Source organism: Aquarana catesbeiana, linkage group LG04, assembly GCF_042186555.1.
Source record: "Aquarana catesbeiana isolate 2022-GZ linkage group LG04, ASM4218655v1, whole genome shotgun sequence".
NCBI lineage: Eukaryota > Metazoa > Chordata > Amphibia > Anura > Ranidae > Aquarana > Aquarana catesbeiana.
Window position 1 is genome coordinate 371,005,133 of NC_133327.1, and position 24,185 is coordinate 371,029,317.

Genomic DNA, 24,185 nt, shown 5'->3' on the forward strand with positions numbered 1-24,185 from the left:
GGAACTGGGACTGCTATAGGTGAAGGTACACTACACTATATTCCCTGAAGAGGTGACCATTACAGTACATTGGTTTTGAGAAAATGGGTTGATTTGTGTGATACACAAGATACAAAAAAAGTACTCAGTAGGCAAGTGATAAAGATACATATGTTGGTTTACAATATAGCAATCTCCAAAGTCTTTTTTTCTTTTTGAGTGTGCAGACTGAAAGATAAAAAAAATTAGAAAAGGTCAGCAAAGTTTAGGACTGTAGCAGGAAATGAAGTCTTGAGATTGTCCTAATGTGTGCTTTGAATAGTAAACTAGAGATTACATACAATTCTAATTACACTGAACGACACGGAAGACGTGAAGTAATTTTGTATATATTTTTTTTTATTAAGGTCATAACTAAAAATAAAATTTCCAAAAACATATAGGTACATTTGAAATTTGCACACACAAGTGAGGCAAATAAATTCCTATAAATTCAATATCCCTGAATTCCACTCACCAGTGAGGTGTTGACACTGAAACCAAAAACACAATAGCAAAAAAATTCCCCTGTAGTAAAGATACCTGGGAAAACAAGCGGTTACTCTAATGAAAATAATAGTGGTTGGGTCTATACAGAAAGATTCAACTTTATTTAAATACTTAGAAAAAATATATTTTTGTATCAAAAATGTAAATACAAAAATATTCACCAACACCCAGCTTTAGAGGAAATCACACAAGTTAAAAGGACGCATCTAAGTGCATACCAGACAGACAAAGAAAAAGCGCATATGAAAAAATACCTGTTCGTCTGGACACCAAGTATCACCACACAAAGAGCTGTACCACAGCAAATGGCTTCAATCTTTCATTAACAATTTATTGCAGTGCAAGAAAAAGTAACATCTCTTGTGTGTGGAATCCTTGGGAGCTAGAGCTGCAGATCCACTAAATTTAGGTCATATAGACCCTGTGCTAGATTGTACAGGTCACCATTGGCCAATAATGGTATACACTTAAATGCATCCTTTTTATTTGTATGATTTCCTCTAAAGCTGGGTGTTAATGAATATTTTTGTAATTCAATTTTTGATACAAAATTATAAATATTTTTTAAGTATTTTAAGTATTATAATAAAGTTGAATCCTTCCTGCATAGAGCCAACCACTTTTATTGTCATTAAAGTAACCACTTGTTTTCCCACATTCGAAATATGGTGCATAGTTTGTTTCTATTGAACTTTTGAGCCAATAGGTGGATCTTTAGCCTTACATTTTTTTTAACCTTTATCTTCTTACCTCCTATTGCACAAAGCCTGTTTATAAAGCACAGTATGCCAAACTGAAAGTTACACATTTAAGTGAATCCCTCTCTCTGAACAGCTAAATCTGACATTTCAATGAAAGACTAAAGCCTCGTACACACGATCGAATTGTTGGCCAACAGAGCATCAGACTTTTGTCAAAACGGCGTGTGCCTGGATCTTGTCTTGCATACTAACAGCACACAATTGTCGGCCAACTATCACGAACGTACTGACGTGCTACGTAGAATTTCAGCTCTTGAGCGCCACCCTTTGGGCACCTTCTGCTAATGTCGTGTTTGGTGAGCATTGATTCCGAGCATGCGTGTTTGTACTTTGGACTTTTGTACAGACGATACGAAAATCTGACAACAGACCGTTGTCCACCAAAAATTTACTAGCCTCCCATCCAACATTTGTTGGCCGAAGGTTGGACAACAGTTGTTTGAAGGAGCGTACTAATGGTCGGATTTAAAGCCAACAGTCTGTCATCACACAATCCCCTGCCAACAATCGGATTGTGTGTATGAGGCTTAAGGCTTGATTTACACCTATGCATTTTTAGTGCTTTTTGCATTTTGCATATTTGCTCTACAGAGCGTGTTCCATAGAAAGCCATGTTAAAAATCGGCTGTAGTGCAAATCTGCAAAAAGCACTAAAAATGCATAGGTGTGAATCAAGCCTAAGGCCTGATTCACTCTTGTGCAGGTTTCAGTTTGCATATTGCAGGTGCATTTTGCATTTTTTGATACACATCTATAACCATTGAAGGCTAATGGAACCAAAAACCAGAAAAAACCCTGGCCCTTTCCATAAAATACACAGATGTGAACTACATCCATAGGAGACTTAAATTGACTGTAGTGTGTTTCTGAAAAACTGAAAATGCACTAAAAAATGCATAGGCGTGAACCAGGCATTAAAGGGGTACTGAGCTGATCCCTCTGGGAATCGTAATAAACATTTTAAAAAGGAACTGAAATGATATATCACAGATGAGTTTTAAAACTTATAACACAGATAATGACAGTCCACTAGACTATGCCTTTAGGTTGCTCTTCACCATTGGTTAAATCTTCAGATCAGTTAATCATGGTTCAGAAAATCATATGTGAAAGCATACCTGGTCATATAGTATTTAGTAATATAATTCAGTCTATCCAATTTACCAAAAAAAAAAAAAAAAAATGAAATCATACACTTGTTCCGAAGAACAGGAAAATAACAAATTATAATTTTGACTTGCTATAGAATTCTGTTTTTAATGGGATCAACTTTACCAACAGTTCTGTGGCTGCCTTAGCTGTACCTCTATGGACAGAAAACCCACCTCCACCATGACCATAATTATGTACTGTAGGAAGATGTTGCTTATTTTTGTGAAGGATCTCTTGTTCTATTCTTACTGCAGCCCTTGTTGGTCTCAGCCCTACTTTCTCTTTGATTATCGCAACTCCATGCAGAGAAGGTTCAAGATTACAGCAACGATGTCTTATCTCTTTGCTGGTCTGTGCATCTGGTAAGAGTCTCCAGTCATCTTTTTCTCTGGTTCCACCAAGGGTTACACTATCTTGTCCAGGATAAATGTAAGTGCTGCCATCTCCATCTCTAATGAAGTGTTTAAGCCAGGGGGCATGGACCTCCAGTACTTGTCCTCTTACAGGAAATACTGACATATCACCAATCAGATCTCTGGCGCCTAGCCCGGTGCAATTCATAACCACATCATAACTGCCATGTAGCTCCCAGATATCATGCACTTTCCTGGTTTCTATATATCCACCATTCATTTTAAATCTATGACAAAAAAGACAGAAAAGTTAGATCTACAGCACAAGGACTGCTCAGACTTCCAAAAATGAATATTTTGGCTGTGGGTGGTTTGAATAACCCCTGGCTTCCCATAACTGAGGGACTCTAGGAGCAAAATCTAATATCAAAATTTGCAGCTCTGCCACAGACTCATCCACTGTGCCACCACAGTGTCACTCCCCGATGGCATTCTTATTATTGCAACATAAATTCAAAAGCACAAGACCCCCCTTTAAAATATAAGATCAGCATTTTACATTTTTAGATGCCATCTAAGCAGGGCTGGGACAAGGTGGGGACAGAATGGCACCTGCCATGGGTACAATATTGCAATGTTGAGTGGGAGGCACTGAGAGCTTGTCAGCTTCCCGTTCTCCAGCTGTCTGAATGACAGGAGTGAGGCTGCCATTACTCCTGTCACTCAGAATGGAGCACAGAGCAGAGGCTGCCATAGCTGCTGGAAGAAGGATTATGTTCTCTCCTCCCTCCAACAGCAGTGTAAATTGTGCAGGAGAGCAGGCAGGGCAGTGCCCATGCTGAGAACACAGACATCCCCTTCTCAGTATGGTTGCCTGCCGGAGAGTATCAGATCACATGACTGGGAGAGGGGAAGAAGACAAAGTTTCATTTCTGGGCAGGTGCTGCACTGAAGAGGTCTGAACATTACAAAGAGGATGGGAGGAGCAAGTTATCCCCAAAGCTCCCCTCTCCCTTTTACAGTCAATCTCCCTCCCTCTGGATTCATTTAAATATGTGGTTTGGGGGTGGTAAAAACATGGTAGAGACACATTTTTACTGCCCCTCTAACTGCTCCCTATTACGCTGCAAAAGCAAAGGCATGGAATAAACCTTCTGCTGTGTTTGGTGGGCATTTTATATTGCCTGCAAACCATTCACTGAATGGGGCCACAGGGCAACTGTGTGTAATCCAGTTTCAGTGCATTGGTGCAGGATTTTAGGGGTTAAAACAGGCACTGGACAGGGAGGACTGTTTAGCGCAGGGGCCTAGGCTTGTTGTTTTCTCTAAGGATAAATTCAAGTTAAAATTCCTCCATTGGTTGTATTATATATCCTCTAGGCGTCACAGAATGTTCCCAGAGCAGTACCCCCTCTGTTCCCATTGTAGACTCCAGCCAGGATCCTACTTGCACATGTTGTAGGAATGCCCCTCTGTTGTGACATATTGGTCTGCCATCTTTGAGGAGATAAATCTTAGGTAACAGCGAACCTTATCGTCCACCCTATCCTTAGCCCTACTGGAAATTTCAGATGATGAACAACGTTCCCACTATTCTAAACTGCTAATAGCCTATCTCCTTTACTATGCCAAAATATCAAATTTGATGAAATGGTCATCCTCGGCCCCACCTGAAGTGCCCTCATGGGAGGCTATGGTGAATTTACTTCTGCTATGTACCTGTTTCTTAATAGTTTTTATTGTCTGTCATAATCTATTTTCTGTATGTATACACCTTTGTTGATTACTGTACTAGACCACATCTTGTGTTCTGTTATGCTGAAAAAAAAAAAAAAACACAACACAATACAGGCACTGAGGAGGCAACAAAATGCCTCCTCAAGGATCCACTGTTGATTACTGTTCAAAGCCTCACCCTCCCAGCTCCCCTCTCCTCTTTATACAACTGCCAAATCTGTCCTTAGATTGACGCCACTGGAAAGGTTTCCTTCAGTGACACCACTAATACCGGTCCAGGTCTTACTTCACCATTCTACCTCTAGAATTAAGCACTGGTGGTGGGGCAAAATGCAATAGAGGGCATGGTCAAGGAGAAGCTGAGGCTGATGCCATTTCCGTCCATCATCACGAGTGGCGTCCCCATATTGTATAGCTACTTTGTTCTCTGGATGAAGAATTCTCAGATGCCTGCACCCCCCATTCTTTGGAGCAGCGCCACAAGTAGGTTTTGCCGGCTACAGTGAGTACATCTTCAACAGTTTGTAAATTCCCCAACCTTGTTCATCAAATGAAAATAACACACTAATCAAAGAATTGGCAATTCTAAAGATATTCACAAAATTTGTGAATGCCTTTGGTGTACATTTATTAAACAGAGAAGTTTTATCTTAGTTTAGTTCTTGGCAGTTCTCAGAAGAAAATGATCTCCTCTGCAGCCTGTTTATGAATCCGAGAACTTCTGTTCTAAGAGGGAGAAAATAAGATTTTTTATAACACCTTACTTGTAAAATCCTTTTCTTGGAGTACATCACAAGACACAGAGCCCAAGTTAATAACTTATTGGGTATATAGGCACCTTCAGGTGATGGACACTGGTATAATCAATCCAGGAAGTTCACTCCCTATATAACCCCTCCTCCTTCCAGGAGCACATCAGTTTTTGTAGCAAAGCAATATACTTAAACCCAAAAAGAGGGGAGGGACCTCTGTGTCCCATGATGTACTCCAAGAAAAGGATTTTACAGGTAAGCTGTTATAAAAATCCCATTTTCTTTATCGTACATCATGGGACACAGAGCCTAAGTTAATAACTTAATGGGATGTCTCATAGCAATGCTATTGAGGTGAGAGAGACACAACCCGCAGGGTACCCCCAGACTTGAGGTCCTATACTGCTGCCTGCAGCACACTGCGCCTGGAGGCGATATCCTCATACCTCCTTACATCCACTTGATAAAATTTTGTAAATGTATGCACTGAAGACCAAGTTGCGGCCTTACAGATCTGAGCCATGGAGGCCTGGTGACACACTGCCCAAGAAGCACTAACCGCCCTGGTAGAGTGCGCTTTGACTTGAAAAGGAGGAATCTTACCCCTTAAATTATAAGTCTGAATTACAACTTGCCGAATTCACTTAGCGACAGTGGATTTCAACGCTGCCTGTCCTTTCTTAGGACCCTCTGGCAGAATAAATAAGACATCAGTCTTTCTAATCTGAGCAGTTGTCTTTAAATACATTTTCAAGGCTCTCACCACATCAAGACAATGTAGTGACTTCTCTTCCCTGGAACATGGTTTTGGAAAAAACGATGGCAGGACAATATCTTGGTTCAGGTGAAAACCTGAGACCACTTTTGGCAAAAAGTCTGGACGAGGGCATAACACCACTCTGTCCTCATGAATAATCAAGTATGGCACTTTACATGAAAGAGCAGCCAATTCCGAAACCCTCCTTGCTGAGGATATAGCAACCAAGAATACCAACTTCCTTGGCAGAAGGACTAAGGGAATATGTTTTAATGGTTCAAATGGCTGTTTTTGTAACACTGACAAAACTAAGTTCAAGTCCCAAGGGTTCAAAGGAGGTTTGACTGGCGGATTAAGCCACATCACCCCTTGTCATAAAACCCGGACTAAAGAATGTGAAGCAAGTGGTCTTTGAAATAAGACCAATAAAGCTGAGACTTGGCCCCCTTAATAGTACTCAAGGCCAATTTCATCTCTACCCCTAATTGTAGAAAGGCAAGAATTCTGCCTATGATATATCTCAGAGGGTGCCAACCCTTGGAATAACTGTCAGCTTCAGTCTGCAGAGAGGTCCATGGACAATACAGAGACTTTGCCTGGACCAGGCACAGCGGCTGTTCCTGTGAATGGTGGAAGTGCAGTAGTGCTACAACTTTCCAGGAGTCTGCAGCAGCCATGACTGTGATTGATCCCAGAAAAGAAACTGTGTGTTCGGGGGAGGGGAAGGGTCCTGCCTCTGCTAATCAGAAGACTGATATCCCAGCTGATTCAGATTCTCTGCCAGCAGGTTTGAATGTGTCTAAGGACAAGACTGCAAATGCTGCTGGTGTAAGAAAAACTTATGCTGGTGTTGCTGCCACAGGATCTGGGAAGGGGCAGCAAGCAGGGAAGGAGCATGAAAATGTTTTATCTTCCTCCCTGTTTAAAAGGAGGAATGTTGTGCAGTTAAAATGGGAAGGCGGTGGAATCCCCCCACATAGGAGGACAGTGGTGGATAAGATTTTGCAGATGGGGTTTACACCCACAGATATCTTCTCCCTGATCAGTCCGGCAGGTTCCTATGAATATGATTTGTCCTTTATCCGTCCGGAGTCTTTGGACATATTTTGGGAGAAGTATGAACACGTGTGTGCCTGCCGGACTGGAAAGGGCTCATCCCAAAGCTTGTTTCACGCCAGCCCCTCATTAAAATGGTCACAATTTTGGTCCGCAATGAGTCCATACCACAAGGGGATTTAACTGTTTGGTTGAGGAGGTATGGAGACGTCCTGAGCCCCCTAAAAAAGATTGTGGATGATCGGGGAATATGAACGGGGGGATGGTCTGTGCAGCTAAAATTAAAGGTTGTTGACAATGTCGTCCAGCATCTGCCATCCTCAGCTTTTCTGGGGAGGGACAGGCTGACCATCTTCTATCCAGGCCAGCCAAAGCTCTGCAATAAGTGTGGTGATAAAGGGCATCTTGCATCCTCCTGTCCAGTGATGAAGTGCTCTCTGTGTCAGGGTATAGGACATTTGGCGAAGGACTATGCGGTGGGACATCCTTACAGTCAGTGTCCTGAGGCAATGCACAACAATCCTGAGCTCATGAGTTCTTCCGCCTGGACATGGAGGATGCTCAGAGCTCAGCAGCTGGGGTGCCTGTGAGTCCATCTGAGTCTGTGCCAATACCTAATGTGTCTCCCCAGTCCGTGATGCCCCAGTCTGTGCCAATACCTAATGTGTCTGTGTCTCCCCAGTCTGTGCGTTTACCTAGTGTGCCCGTGTCTTCTGTAGGTAAGGTATCAGTTGCCAAAAATGTGTCCAATCCTTCTGTGTCTGTGTCTTCTAAAATTGCAGAGGCAGCAAGAGGTGCTGAGGCAGGTGCGTCAGGTGTGGTGCCAATCCCCCTCCCCCGACGCTGCAGGGTTTCTATTGAGGATCGTGGAGTGCAGAGGAGTGGGGAGGATGGTGGAGAGGCTGGCCTGATGGTAGATAAGGGAAGGGGGAGTGGGGGGGGGGGTGAAGGGGAGGATAGGTGTGGGGAGGCTGTTGAGTCTGGTTTGTCTAAGGATTTTATGGAGTGGTTGGAGGATAGGAGGAGGAGGGGCAAAAGAAGGAAAAAAAGGGGTTCAGTTACCTTAAATCCTAAAGTTTTGCCTTTGGAAAATAAGTTTAAGGTCCTGTCTGATGATGATGATGATGAGTGGGACTCGTTCAGTTCTGCATCCTCTATGGAGGATGAGTGCCAGGGTGCAACGAAGCGCGCTGGTTCTCCAGGAAGAGGGAGTAGTCAGGCTCTGTGAAGGGGCAGGACTTGCGCCTGATTAACATCTATGGTCCCCAGACGAAGTGGGACAGGAAATGCCTCTTTACAAAGATTAAGCCTTTTCTTTTTACGGCCCAGCAGGTTATCTTTGGAGGTGATTTCAACACCATTACTAAGTCTAAAGACAGGAGAGGTTTCAGAGATAAGCTGGGCTATGACGCCCTTTTTCTTAATGCGATAGTTAGGGAAGCAGGTCTGGTAGATGCGCACATTAAGCGCTGCCCAGAAAGCACGGGGTTCACTTTTCAGCGAGGCAATAGTCAGAGTAGGATAGATAGTTTTTTTTTAAAGGGAGACTCCGCTTTTTCGGAACCTGTGTGTCGGGCAGTGGAGTTTTCTGATCACTGTATTCTATCTGTGACTCTGAATGCCCCAGACATGCCACCTAGGGGGAGGGGTATCTGGAGATTGAATTCGGCCCTCCTGGAAGACGAGAGAGTAAGACAATCCTTTGAGGATTTTTTTCAAGCACAGGTAACGATCCTAGACTTTTGCAACAGCAAGTCAGAATGGTGGGAGCTTGTTAAACAGCGGACTATTGGGCTTTTCAAGGCCATAGGAAGAAAGAAGCAGCAAGATAAGTATATCACCTACCAGCGTTTGCGGAGGAAACTTGACCGCCTTGTTTCGAATGGAGGAGATTCTGGGGCGATCTCTGAGGTGAAGCTCCTCCTTAGGAGACATCAATATGACTGGCACGCCTCTTTGGTTCAGGAGAGGGATTACGGGAAATACCATTCGCCTGACCCTTACCAGAACTGTAAACAAAGCGTAGCAGTTAAGACGGTCAATGGCCTGAGGGACAGTACGGGCTCTCTGACGAAGTCTAGGTCAGGGATCCTGGAGGTTGTCAGGTCATACTATGCCGATCTCCTGGGAGGAAGGAACCTTGATCGGACAAGGATGTTGGGTTTTTTTGGACTCTACACCAGGACTAGAAAGTAATGTTCCTTTGATGAATTTGACAGATGAAATCACTGCAGATGAGGTAATCCAGGCTATTGATAAACTAGCCATCAAGAAAACGCCAGGGCCAGATGGTTTGACAGCCGAGTTCTATAAATATTTTAAGATGATCCTGGCTCCCTACCTTGCGGAGGTTTTTAATGGCTGTTTGAATGAGGGTTCTCTCCCTCCCTCCATGAGGCAATCTGCAGTGATCCTTCTGTCAAAGGGTAAAGATCCTTCGATGATTGGGAATTGGCGCCCCATTAGCCTTCTTAATGTCGATAGAAAGATACTGGCAAAGATTTTCTTCTGGCAATTATCACCAGTTGCAGGCAGTTTGTTATCCCGCCACCAGCACTGTTCGGTCCAAGGTAGAAGCACTTTCTCAGCGGTGTTAGCTGTCCGGGAGGCCTTGGAGCGTTGTAGGGCTGCTGGTTGGGGTAAATTTTTGCTGACATTGCATCAGGCTAAGGCCTTTGATCGGGTTAATCATGAGTACTTGTGGCTCCTTCTTGACAAATATGGCCTGGAGGGGGGTTTCATTGATTGGCTCAAGATTTTGTACAAAGGGGCTGAAAGTTTTCCTCTGGTTAATGGTTGGGTCGGGCAGCCCTTTGCGGTTGGCTCGGGTGTGCGTCAGGGGTGTCCATTGAGTCCTCTGCTATATGTGTTTGCAATCGACCCCTTCATTAGAAGGCTAGAGAGTGGACCTTTGTGTGGGGTACCTTTGGGCATCGCTGGTGAGCCTCCTTTGAAGGTTGTGGCCTATGCTGATGATGTTTCTGTTTTTATCTCTAGGACTGGGGAGGCGCAGGAGGTGGTCTCAGTGATAGGGCAGTATGCAGAGGCATCAGGTTCAAAGGTCAACCAGGAAAGTGTGAAGCTTTCTGGATGGGCATGGAAGGTGAGAGCTTTGTTCTCCCGGATGACTTCCCGGAGCCCCAACAAAAAATTTGAGTTCTAGGCATTGAATTCAGCCCAGGTGACTATGGTCATGCAAATTGGGTGAACAGGCTGGAGAATGCCGATGCCAAGGTGGCAAGCTGGAAAGATTGGCAGCTTTCCTTGAGGGAAAAGGTTGATCTGATCAAGACTTACCTGATTCCGATTTTTCTGTATGTAAGTTTTGTTTGCATTTTGACAGTTTCTCTCTATACCAGGATCTATAGTTGTTTCTTCCAGCTGTTATGGGGGAACAGAATAAACCTTGTCAAAAGGAATGTGACTTACCTTCCTAGGCGGGAGGGTGGTCTAGGGATGGTCAACCTTGTAGTCTTTTTCTCTCTGATGTTTGTGAAGTACAATCTTGGTAACATGTTGGCAGAGAGACCGCCTGGGTGGGTTGGTATTTTCCAGTCCTGGTTTAGGCCCTTTCTGCGAGACTGGGAGAATGGTGGGCCAGTGAAAAGCCTGGGGGTCAAGCATGAACAGCTCCCGGCTTATGTTGCCCCGTGTTTGAAAATGCTTCGGCAGTGGCAAGTAACAGCAGGAGAAGTCAGATCTCTTCCAAGGAAACTTCTTGAGAAGCGGATCATGAGCTCTGCTTTTTGCGAGCCACTGGCCTTGAGGGATTGCCCAAGCCTGGTTTTGGGGGTGGGTTTGCGATTGATTAATTTGGAGAGAATCCCAATGAAGTTTAGGGATCAGGCTTGGCTTGCCTTTCATGGAAAACTATATGTGAAAGGCAACTTGAAGTTTCTTTCCATGAGTGATCGAAGCTGCCCGAGAGTGGAGTGTGGAGGAGTGGTGGAGTCCATGGATCACTTTCTACTTCAATGCCCTTTTAATATAGAGGTGTACAAGAGGGTGGGGAGGGCTCTGAGTATACCCTTCCTCCCCCATATGAGTTATGCAGAGTGGGTGTATGGGGCATTCCAGACTCGTCGGGATTATGATTTGGAAACACTTTTTTTAGTTAGTCTAGTAGTCCGTTATTTCATGTGGAGTGCACGGTGTCAGGTATCCTTATGGAGCAAAATCCTCCCTGTCAAAATGGTGGTGCAGGACATTCTGGGTGAAGTTGGGAAGATTCGGGGTCTTGAGAAAGACAGGTGGCGGCAGGAGGCCTGGATAAGGGCGTGGAGGAATATCAGGACTCTGTAGCTGCTGCCTGTTGATCTCGGGGTGTGCGGCTTTTCTTTGTATTCTTGATTCACTCCCCTAGATTTTCAAGATCAAATATATTTTTGATAAAAGGCTACATGCATGGTGATGTTCCTTAGTCTGGCTCTCCCTTAGGGATTGTGTTGTGCGCAATTTGGTTTGTACCATTTATTATGTTATTGTTTTGTATAATCATATTCAATTATTTTGTAAATATGTTTTATTTATTTATTATGGTTTTATTGTATATAAGTTGTTGTTTGTAAGATTTTTCAATAAACAAAATTAACCCTTGGATTCACACCAGGAAACATAAGCCCTCCAGACCCTATAATATATCGTTCTGGAAGCTGGCTTCCTTGCATTAAATCAGGGTGGAGATAACTGACCCGGAAAGCCCATGTTTCTTCAGAATGTGAGTTTCAATAGTCAAGCCGTTAAATTTAGAGACCGTAAGGTAGGACGGAATATCGGCCCCTGTGAGAGTAGGTCTGGCCGTAGTGGAAGGGACCATGGCCCCTCCACTGCCATCTTTACGATTTCTGCATACCATGACCTTCTGGGCCATGCTGGTGCTAACAGAATTAATCGGTGTTCTTTCCAGCTTGATCCTGCAGGCAGCAATTGAATGGGGGAAATGCATAGATCAGTGAGAACTGATCCCAAAGGGTCACCAACGCATCTGTTCCGCATGCGTGTGGATCCCTTGTCCTGGACATGAAGTTGACTAACTTCATGTTGAATCTGGGCACTAGAAGATCTACCTCCGGAGTCCCCCATCTTCAACAAACAGCCTGAAAAATGTCGGGGAGAAGAGACCATTCCCGTGGGAATAACTGCTGGCGACTCAAGTAGTCCGCCTGCCAATTCTCTACTCCCGGAATAAAGACTGCCGATAGGCATGGAACATTCCTTTCTGCCCAAGTTAGACTATGGTTCACCTTCCTCTGCGCTGAGAGACTATTTGTGCCCCCTTGGTGAATGATATAGGCCACAGCTGTGGCATTGTTGGATTGGATTCTGACAGAACAATCCAGTAACCTGGAAGTCCAGGCCTTTAGAGCCAGACGCACTGCCCGAATCTCTAGGATATTGATGGGCAAGGTTCTTTCGGCTCTTGACCACTGTCCCTGGACAGTTGTCTTTTCTAGTACTGCTCCCCAGCCTGAAAGGCTGGCATCTGTCGTTACCACTTTCCAGATAACTGGTCTGAAGGATTTTCCTTTCAGCAGATTCTGGGTTAGTAACCACCAACTGAGGTTTCGAGGCACCTTTGGGGACAGCCGCATTGGCAAGTCTAAAGCTTGAATTGTTTTGTTCCAAGTACACAGGATACTGTTTTGCAGCCTCGAATGGAACTGGGCATAGGGAACTGCTTCAAATGAAGCCACCACAAGTTTCCTAGCAACCTCATGCAAAGGCAAATGGAGGGATTGCCTTTTGACCTGACCATCCGCACCAGCTCTCTTATGGAGTTGATCTTTGCCTGAACTGGTTGTAATGTGCACGTTTTGCTCTAAGCCACCGACTGGTCTATTAGCAATAGATCGTCTAAGTACGCCAAGAATGTTATGCCCTGTGCCCTTAACCTGGCTAGAGGTGGGGCCAGGACTTTTGTAAACGCCGGGCGTGCTGTAGCTAGTCCGAAGGGCAAGGCTACAAACTGTAAATGCTGCTGTTCTACTTCGAACTGCAGAAACCTTTGGTGAGCGGGAAAATATAGGAACATGCAGATATGCATCCCTGATGTCAATAGACTGCAGAAGTTCTTCTCCTAGTAGGATAGAAACTATTGACCTGATCGTCTCCATTTGAAAGGAGTGGATCTTCAGGAACTGATTTAGATTTTTTAGATCGAGAATGGGTTGATCTCCATTCGGTTTTGGTACTGTGAAGAGGTTTGAATAAAACCCCAAAACTTGCTCTTCTGTGGGAATCTGCATGATCACCCCCTGAGCCATTAATCGGTCTAGTGCCCGAAACAGAGATTGCTTTTTCTCTGGATCTTTGGGAACATTTGACCTCAGGAAACGAGACGGTGGAAAGTCCCAAAACTCCAACTTGTACCCCAGAGTTACCGTGGAAATGACCCTTCTGTCCTGAATTTCCTCTTGCCAGACTTCTGAAAACTGCAGAAGTCTTCCCCCCACCCTGGGGAGAGGGGGTGCCTCTTCATGATGAGGCTTTAGGATTTTGCTTTGCAGGTTTCCGGTCCCAGGACTTCTTTTGAGTCTGGGCCTGACCCTGACATCTTCCTCTAGAGTCTGACAGCAGAGGCCATCGCCCCTGCCCAGAGGCGGAAGCCCCTGGTGCAAGAAAAAGAGCCAGTTTAAATTAAGGGCGATTATACTTTCTTTTGACTGACAAAAGAGTACTTTTCCCACTAGAAATTGGATGTATTTGTACAAATCATCCCTAAATAGCCGATCCCCATGAAAAGGGAACCCCGTCAGGAGCTTTTTACATGGTGCTTCAGCTGACCAATTTTTTAGCCACAGGATTCTATGCATATGTACGAGCACAAGCATAAGGTGGGACGCCTGGTGAATAGAATCTTTAATGGCATCTATGGCAAAGCATAATGCTTTTGGTAGTACGGCCAATTCCCGGGCTTGTTGTGCAGGAACCTCTTTAAGGGCATGTCTAAATTGGTCCTTTAGGGATTGACAGACGCCTAGTGCAGCGACTGCAGGCTGAGTAATGGCACCTGCCAAGGAAAAAGCGGATTTTAACAGGAATTCCAACCTTTTATCTGTTGGATCCTTAAGCATTTGTGCATCGTCTACTGGACAAGTTAGACTTTTATTCACACTGGAAATCACAGCGTCAACTGCTGGTACCTTCCATTTTTTGATGAATTTCTTCTCCATGGGATAGAGAACTGAAAAACTCTTTGGAGTGATCCCATTCAGTGTAAATAAGCTGTTCTAGTAATGCATGGACAGGAAACGCATGCAATGGCTGTGAAGGTTTTAAGGAACCCAGGGAAAAAAACAAGCTTTCTGCAGACTCCGTTAGGGGTAGCATGAAAGTAGGACGAACCAACTCCGTAAGAGATTGTATCAGCAATTTCTCAGATTGCGAGGCTGAAAAAGGTTCATCTACCGTTGTTTCCTCCACAGAGGAATCATCGGTTTGTCTTTCCTCCTGATCACCTGCGGGTAACACCTCATCCTGTGCCCACTGTTCCCCTTGCAAAGGGTCTAAAGTGGGGGAGGGGGATCTAGCATGCGTCCTATTCATTTGAATGGAGGATGCGATTAAAGTCGCTAATTTTCCTTCCAGGCCTTGCAGGTTGGCGGAAAAGGCATCTTCAATCACGTATACAGGGGCTGAGATGTGAGAAGCAGCTGCACCATCAATTTGTTCCAATGGCTCACCCAGGCTGGCCATAATTGGTATTTCAGTTGAGGATGACAGTGTGCAGCTGGAATTCCTAACGCCTGGGGTGAAAACCTTTAGCTTTTTGCGGTGTCTTTTTTGGTACGCATAGTCCTAAGCCCAAAAGCAGGGGTACTATTAAATTGCACTACTTGCTGAAAATAGTCATGACACAATGATGCTGCTATTAAGTTCAGCCCTAGTGCTGGGAAAAAAGTCCTTTCTGTATCAGAAAATGCCAGTTGCAACCCTTACGTGCCCCACAGCTCCTGTGTCCTGTGTGCAGCCTGCTTTCTCCTCATCAGCCGAGCAGAGACTGCTCCAGCTGTATTTTTAATATCCTGCTTGCCTGCCGTGCGTCCTCGTGGACGTTGCACGGCCATGCGCCTAGGCCCCGCCCGCTCCGTAAACACGCCACCTCTTTTGTTTTGAAAATGTTCCAGCGTTCGCGGCTTTCGGGTCTACAGACCCAACACAAGGGGGGGCCAGCATAAGGACACAACAGATGGAACTGAATTCGGGACCTCCGCACCCCCCAAGGCGACACACACAGACTGACACTGAGCTTTACAGTGAAGACAACAGATTAAGGTATGTGCATATACTCCCTCTAGTGGAGAATTAAGGTATGACTACATTTTTTCCCTTAAAGAAGAAAGCATAGGTGGACTTTTTAGTTCCTAAGTTTCTTCCCCTTACCCTTTAACTCTATACAAGCTTGTTTATAGTCGGTGTATTTTACAACTAAGCATGCTGTTTCGCTTCTCTGTTTTGTTACTTTCATTATAGATCACCTTATATGGACCATACCACCTGTCTAGGTACAGGACTTCTTGTGGGGTAGCCACTAAGGCATCATGGCTTTGTTGCTCTAGAACCTCCAGTGTGGCTACCGGTCCCGAATTATTCTTTATGGCATCGCTTCACCCCTGTTTGGGAACTACTTTATTATCCTCGATCTTCTTATAGTTGCAGGTATTTCTCTTGTTCTTTTGTTTTTTTGGGGGCATTAGTCTTTATCTATGCTTTCCCAGGGGATACTAGGACACTTACTTGATTGTGTGATTTTTGTATTGATTGCCAGATTTGGCCATTTCCAATTACCTGTATGCAGACCACAGGAATTAACCCCCCTCCCGGGATTATATAGTTGAATATCCATTCTATCTGGATACTTGCATACGAGGCTCATTCTCCTGCAAGGTATTTTTGTTTTGTTTTTTCATCTTTTGGTTTTCTGTGCCCATTTATGCCTCAACTTCTCCTCTTGGACAGATGAGCACTTTATAATATGTATGTCATGATTATCAGAATTTTTAAAATGAGTATGTTCTATTCTAAACAGTGAGATCTGTTCTCTCCTCCGCTACCTTTGAAACCTTGAATGTGTCCTGAAGAAGCCTAACAGTGAAACGCGTTGACACACAAGGGCTCACTGTATACTCTGTATCATTATATATGGATTTTTAACTTTTGAATGCTCTATTCATGTATTGTATTTTCTCAATAAACATTGTTATTTCTCTATACTTCGCTATTGTTTCATATGCCTTAAAAGTCCGACCCAGGGATACTTAGTAAGTATCCCTTTCCTTTTTCTTTCCCTCTTCCCTTATCCCCACCACAGGATTTGCTGAATTAACAGACAATCCAACCTTCACCCATTACGGCAGGCTGCGTTTAGCAAACCTTCAAGGACCGGGTCCTTTTTATCGGGGTTCCACTCCCTTGGACCTGTAAAAAGCATCGCACCAGGAAAGCTTTAGGTAATGTAGCATGACCAAAGCCCTGGGTCCCGGGGTCCAGCCCTACAAAGAGAGGCGTTACAGGCAAAACCTCGTGCTTCGGATACGAGGTCCAGGTACCATCCACTTTGGCCTCAGTGGCACTTTGGATGGATCTGGTCTATGGAGGCTATTTAAATTCAGCATGGATCCCTCCTGGAGTTCCTCAGAGCACATCTTCACTCGTGACCAACACCTTAGACACTGGCGAAAAAACTGATGTGCTCCTGAAAGGAGGAGGGGTTATATAGGGAGTGAACTTCCTGGATTGGTTATACCAGTGTCCATCAGCTGAAGGTGCCTATATACCCATTAAGTTATTAACTTAGGCTCTGTGTCCCATGATGTACGATAAAGAAAGGAGATGTATTTCCTCTGAAAATGGCAGGGGGTGGGCTGCCTGTAATCATGTGGGATATTGTGAGATTACAGTGCAGCGGAGTTTAAATGAACATGCAATGACATGTATAGAAGAGAGACAGAGCGCGAAAGAGCGAGAGAGCATACACACAGTGTAATATATATATATATATATATTAGTTTTTAACCCACTGGTGCTGATATACAGTATAGAAAGAAAGAAGTCTTCTTCCTCTAATCGCACCAGCTTCTCTCCCAGATTTCTGGGAGGGAGGTATTTCAGTGTAATGGCCAGTGAGATCTTCAGATCTCACTTTTATAAACTGTCCGTTTGTGACCAAGAACATGTTCCCTGTTCCTCATCTCAGCTACATAAACCGGTACACACGAGAGATCAGCCGTGATCCTGAGGATCACGCCTTTTCTCTGTGTCATAAATGGACACCTTTAGGTCTTCTTTCATAACATACCCAGAACTGAAGTTTGACCTCCTTACAATAAATACAAACATTTTTTTTTTAAATTACCTTTTCTCCATCCATGGCAGATAAAGTGAAGACTGGCATTTTAGTGTGGTGAAGGCCTGCCCAAATGTGTAAGATGGGAATTTTGCCAGCTCCGCCTCTGTCATCAAACGAAAACCCAGAACAACATTTCCCCAAAATGGGAAGGCATCCTTAGGGGGCATTTTGAATACTTGCCATCTGATGAAAATAACACCAAATATTTTATTTTTTTTTTACTTTATTCCAGGATATCAAGTAGATACAAAGTAAAAATATACATATAAGTCCCGCTTTACCTGTCAAAGGATTTGTATTTCTGTCCACCCAGTTCCGTGCACAGCTTTGCTAGACAGCACAGCCAGCCTGGTGTACCAACTTTAATTTTGCTACCATTACCTTCTATGGTGTTAACCCCAAGCCAGGAATTCAAATGTAAAAAACTGTTATCTTTGAGCATTACTTGAGGTAACCATTATAACAATTAATTTTTGGTTCAAGTAACGCTGATTTTTGGTTCAAGCAACGCTGGTCTCAAAAAAATTGGGACAGAACCATGTTTACCACGATGTATAATCCCCTCTGTTGAGCAGTTAGAATCTTATATCAGGCAAGAATGGGACAACATTCCTCTCCCAAAACTCCAGGAACTGGTCTCCTCAGTTCCCAAATGTTTACAGAGCATTGTTAAAAGAAAAGGGGATGCTACATTGTGTTCAACATGGCCCTATCTCAAAACTTTTTTGAATGTGCTGCTGCCATCAATTTCAAAATTGCCCTATTTTTTTTTCTTCAAATGGTACATTTTCTCTGTTTGATAGGTTTTCTATTGTGAATTAAATATGGGTTTATGAGAGTTGCAAATAATTTCATTCTGTTTTTTTTTTTATCTAGATTTTACACAGCAGCCCAACTTTTTTGGAATTTGGGTTGTATTTGTCCTGGTGACTTTTAAGACCAGGATGAAAAATTAAAAAATGTACAGCTGTCAGATGTGAAAGTAAATCTTCCAATGCAGACCCCTGTTCCGGTAATAGCCAAGAGGGAAGTTTCCCTAAGCCATCTTCTGATTTCCTGTTCAGTGCCTTCAGGAAAGGTAAATCTCTTCAAGGGGACATTGTATGCAAAAAATAAACAAATGTGGTCTCACCCTTTCCCTACTCTATCCAAAGTTAAAAACTATGTTTTGGCTATACTGTTTATGTACTTTACCAAAACTCAGAGGTGCCATGCTTTATTTTTTTATATTTTTCAATAAGTTTATTCTACTAGGAGTCTATCACAACCTGGAACACTGTGGTTCCCAAAGCTGATGGATGCAGTTTCAGTGGCCACCAGCAGGTGTCTTTCAGCAGATCCCAGTAAGTATGCTCCACCTGATGCTGGCTGCTGGGAAAGTTTTTAACCCTTTTCTTGATTTGCAGCACTGCTTCAGTGTTTTGCCAGTTAGACATACAGTGGGGAAAATTATTATTTGATCCCTTGCAGATTTTGTAAGTTTGCCCACTTACAAATAAATTTTTATCATAGGTGTATTTTAAATGGATAGAGACAGAATATCAACCACAAATCCAGAAAAACTCATGATACAAATGTTATAGAGTGAGTTGCAGTTCATTGAGTAAAATAAGTATTTGATCCCCTGCCAACCAACAATAATTCTGGCTCCCACAGACTGGCTACAGTATATGCTCATGTGGTACACAGATTAGTCCTGTAAATTTAAGAAGGTGCTCCTAATAACAACTTGTTATGTGTATAAAAAGACACCTGTCCACAGAATCTCTTTCTTCCATTCAAAAATCACGATCATGGGCAAGACCAAAGAGCTGTCAAAGAATATCAGGGATAAGATTGTAGACCTGTGCAAAGCTGGAATGGGCTACAAGACCATCAGCAAGAAGCTTTTTGAGAAGGAGACAACTGTTGGTGCTCATAAGTTTACATACCCTGGCAGAATTTATGATTTCTTGGCCATTTTTCAGAGAATATGAATGACAACACAAAAACTTTTCTTTCACTCTCGGTTAGGGTTTGGTTGAAGCCATTTATTATCAATTCTTAGGGCTACATCATATCCGGTGCACTGCCAGAATCGGTCCCCCTGCCTCGATGTCTATCACAGTGTCCACCCCTCCCTGTCATTGACCAGTAGGGTGAGACCCCTCATACCACCCAAGCCACGGACGGTATATACTGGAGATGGATCTCATTTGGCGTGTGCACCATGAGTCCACACCACATACTGGCATATTCAGTGAGAAGATGAGCAGAACCATAAGGCCACTTCGGACCTTTGATTCCGGCGACGGGGGCTGCCTCAGGGATTGCTCCTCCACCCTCTAGCATGGAAATTTACTCCTCTATAAATACCATCACCTGTGACCGATGGAACAAAGCTGACCATCCATATGGAGACACAGGCTATGACAATCTATCTATTCTGATAGATTGGCAATTCAGGTAAGGAAACCCTTGTAATTCGATGCAGTGCTGTGGTCTGTGCATGGATACTCTCCATGCACTCCCCATCAATCATTGCATTTTCTTTCTCCATTATCTCTTGTCCTTTATATCCATTCCATTTCTTATAGCGATTTGAAAAGCCCTTTATTTATTGATCTTTATATAGATCAACTTTGAAACAACTAGCAAAACCTGCTTAGTAGCTTTATCCACTCCTTTACTCCTTCCTCCATCTATGATCTGAGGCGTTTATTTGATACCAATGATCTTTAAAAGGTAAGATTCTCCAATCTACCTCCAATCCACCTCCCCCCCCCCTTTTCTCTTTCTCGCCCCTTGCCCTCTCTTCCCCCCTTCCCACCCCCCCTTCTTTTCTGATCATTGGAGTACCTAAATCTATTCCCATGTTTCAGACACACCTTCCAATCCCAATTCTATTATTGATAGTGTCATCAACATATAGGAGTATCCTGCTCTTCCAGGGGGACGCGGAGCCAATCCCCACGGGCTCACCATGCTTTACCTCCATCAGGCCAGTTACTAAAGTTACTAATGTTTTACAGGTGAAATTTCAGATATTCATTCACAGTCTTTTACCGTTCATGCTTAGTATACATCTCAAATTTGGAAATCATTTAAAGTATAGGCTATATAAGCACCTTGTTACAGGTGCCCGCTCTCTCTCCCTCTCTTTCTTCCCACACTATTCCATGATGCATATAACAAGCTTTTTTTGGAATGTAGTCGGTAGATTTATTAACTGATTATTAAAAGAGATGGAAGTTAGATGTGACTGTTTGTTAACCTTGTTGAAATATACAATGAATACATTATTTTTTGTTTCTGATTCTTATATTGACTTTTGTGCCAATAACGTGTTTATATATAATTACAGTATATAAATAATTTTAGCTATAATCCGAGGCCCTGATAAAGCAGATTATCCCACAAAATGAGTAGGCCACTTACCTGGATTTTCCAGTTGGGATATCAACATCCTGAATAACCTTACTGTAACTGTTTTTAATTAGTCTTGTAATTTTTTATAACCAATTATGTGTATGTATAGAATAAAGGTTTTTTAATATAAAATTTCTATGGTTTGTGCTTTCATTAGACCTTGCAAGGTACATGTAAAGTCCCACTTTATTCCGTTCTAATATGGTCTATGGCAGGGATATGCAATTAGCGGACCTCCAGCTGTTGCAGAATTGCAAGTCCCATGAGGCATATTAAGACTCTGACAGCCACAAGCATGACACCCAGAGGCAGAGGCATGATGGGACTTGTAGTTTTGCAACAGCTGGAGGTCCGCTAATTGCATATTCCTGGTCTATGGTCACTATTGGATGGTACCCTTGTAGGGTCATAATTGTGTCACACTCAACCTCCATACCCCTTTATGGTTTGAGCGATTAGTCGCAAATGGAAGAAATACAATATAATCATCAATGGTCCTCGGTCTGGAGCTCCATGCAAGATTTTGCCTCATAGGGGGAAAGATGATCATAAGAAAAGTGAGGGATTAGCCCAGAACTACACGGGAGGAGCTTGTGAATGATCTCAAGGCCGTTGGGACTATAGTCAAACAAACCATTGGTAACACAATACGCCTCCATAGATTGCGGGCCCTGCAGGATTTCAAGATACCTCTCCTGAAAAAGGCACATGTACTGTACAGGCACGTCTGAAGTTTGCCAATGAATATCTAAATGATTCAGAGAAGGATTGAGAGAAAGTGTTGTAGTCAGATGAGACCAGAATTTAGCTCTTTGGCATTAAAGGAGAAGTCCAGCCTGAGCTTGTTTGGCTGGACTTCTCCTATGGCAAAATGACTTGCACTCCTGTGCCCCTTTTTTAGCAGAGATCGGTCTGAAGTCCGCTCTCTGCTGACATCACTGGAATCAGTTCAGGCACCACGTCATCGAAACAATAAAGTCTGGATCCGCCAGGTGCCTGGACTGATGCCTGTCTCAGCCTTTCAGGGAGCCGCTGAGAGCCGAGCCATCAGCGGTGTTCGATGGCTTGGTTCTCCGGTTCTCAGTGCAGAGGCAGTGGGGGAGAGTTGCAGCATCGGACCAATGCTGCATCCACCTAGGCAAGTCTAAAAAGGGGAAAAAAAAAATACCATACTTTTCTTTTAGCTTGATACTGACTATGACCCTAAGAACACCATCCCTACAGTCAAGTGGGGAGGTGGAAACATTATGCTTTTGTGCTGTTTCTCTGCTAAAGGTACAGGCTGACTTTGCCACATTGAAGGACCAATGGACGGGGCCATGTACTGTAAAATCTTGGATGAGAACCTTCTTCCCTCAGAACACGGAAGATGGGTCGTGGATGGGTCTTCCAGCATGACAATGACCCAAAACATAGGCAAGGCAACAAAGGAGTGGCTCAGTCTCCAGAGCTTAATCCTATAGAAAATTTATGGAGGGAGCTGAAACTTCAAGTTGCCAAGCGACAGCCAAGAAACCTTAAGGATTTATAAGAGAAGATCTGTAAAAAAGAGTGGACCCAAATCCCTCCTGAGATGTGTGCAGACCTGGTAACCAACTACAAGAAATGTCTTACCTCTGTGCTTGCCAACAAGGGTTTCCCCACCAAGTACTAAGTCATGTTTTGCTTAGGGATCAAATACTTATTTTACTCACTGAATTGCAACTTGATTTATAACATTTGTATCATGTGTTTTTTTTTCTGGATTTTTGGTTGATATCCTGACTCTATCATTTAAAATACACCTATTGTAAAAATGATGGCCCTTCATTTCTTTGTGGGCAAACTTACAAAATCTGCAGGGGATAAAATTATAATTTTTCCCCACCGTATACCCTCTTCCTGATCCCTTCCTTCTCCTGCACCTTGTATCCTGTTGCCACATCTCTGTTTTGGCTGCCCGGGCGGGGAGAAACATGTTTGGGACATGGCCTGGATGAATCGAGCTGAGGCTGCTTTTACCTGCTAACCACTCGGGCTGGGCGAGGTGGGCAGTGGTCGGCTATCCCTATTTCTGCACCTGCACTCAGTATCCCTTATAATGTCTTTAGACCATAACGTCCATCCACACTTCCTCCATTCACAGAACGCCCTGCATTCAGTGAAAAGAGTACAAGGCTTTTTTCTAAATTGGGTAATGAATGAGCAACTCCTGGTGTACTGCAGCTGGAACTAGGAGTCTTAGCGCTGGATGTTTAGCACTGAAGAGAGACTGCAGGTTGAATAAAACCTCTCATTGGAGACAATTTATTTTTACTGAGCAAATATACAAAAACATTTTTGCCTATACCTCAGCTTTAAGTTAAAGCAACAAAATTGTACGTAAAACACTGGCAGTGTTTCTCAATCAGGGCGCCACAAGCTTTTTGTTGAGAGAGAGAGAGAGAGAGAGAGAGAGAGAGAGAGAGAGAGAGAGAGAGAGAGAGAGACTCTGTTTTGCATACTACAGAAATAAGAGTTCCACATTTTTGGGGGTATTTTCTTACCCAGATATGAAGCTAACGCCGGCTTCAGCAGCCTCTGAAGAGTTTGCAATTTTAAAAAGATAGTCAAAAGTCTCCTTGAACCAGTCTTTCTGTTGATGAAGTGGGGTGCCTTGCAAAACAAAAGCATATGTTAAATGGCAATGTTACTTGCAGAATTTATGCTGAAAACAGCAGTGAATAAGGCCTCTATATACACTCACCAGGGTAAGCATGAGGTATGAGACTTCCTGCGGCAACATCACCAGTGGTGTTTGGAGAGAATTCCTCAGAAATCACAGTGACAGTACATTGTGGAAGGGACTCAGTGATGTACAGAGCTGTTGAGAGACCAACCAGGCCTCCTCCAATTACTGCAACTCGCATATTTTGCATTGACCTAATGAAAAATATAGTGCAATAGCTTTAGTGTGTAAAGTACAGCTTTACAATTAATAGTATGATTTTAGACACAACAGGAGGAATGAACAAAGATTGTCACTAAGTTCTATATGCAGATTGATGCTTCAGGTTAATAGATATATTTATTTATTTTTTAGCTCCCAATAATGAGTACACCCCTCACATTTTTGTAAACATTTTATTATATCTTTTCATGTGACAACACTGAAGAAATTACACTTTGCTGTAATGTAAAGTAGTGTGTGTATAGCTTGTATAACATTGTAAATTTGCTGTCCCCTCAAAATAACTCAACACAGCCATTAATGTTTAAACCGCTGGCAACAAAAGTGAGTACACCCCTACGTGAAAATGTCCGAATTGGGCCCAAAGTGTCAATATTTTGAGTGGCCACCATTATTTTCCAGCA

General features: G+C 43.4%; 1 protein-coding gene across 9 annotated transcripts in view; it reads right to left on the bottom strand.

Moving 5' to 3' along the window:
• Positions 1–357: 357 nt before the first annotated feature.
• Positions 358–24,185, bottom strand: part of DDO (D-aspartate oxidase) — a 33,201-nt gene continuing 9,373 nt past the window's right edge. For all 9 annotated transcript variants that reach the window (XM_073627078.1, XM_073627072.1, XM_073627073.1 and 6 more), the window contains 4 exons: positions 23,578–23,753; positions 23,378–23,486; positions 17,451–17,627; positions 358–3,081 (listed from right to left, as the gene is read on the bottom strand). In XM_073627078.1, the coding sequence (XP_073483179.1) occupies positions 2,514–3,081; positions 17,451–17,627; positions 23,378–23,486; positions 23,578–23,749 (1,026 nt within the window). In that variant the 5' untranslated portion in view covers positions 23,750–23,753 and the 3' untranslated portion in view covers positions 358–2,513. The remainder of the gene's footprint in view (positions 3,082–17,450; positions 17,628–23,377; positions 23,487–23,577; positions 23,754–24,185) is intronic.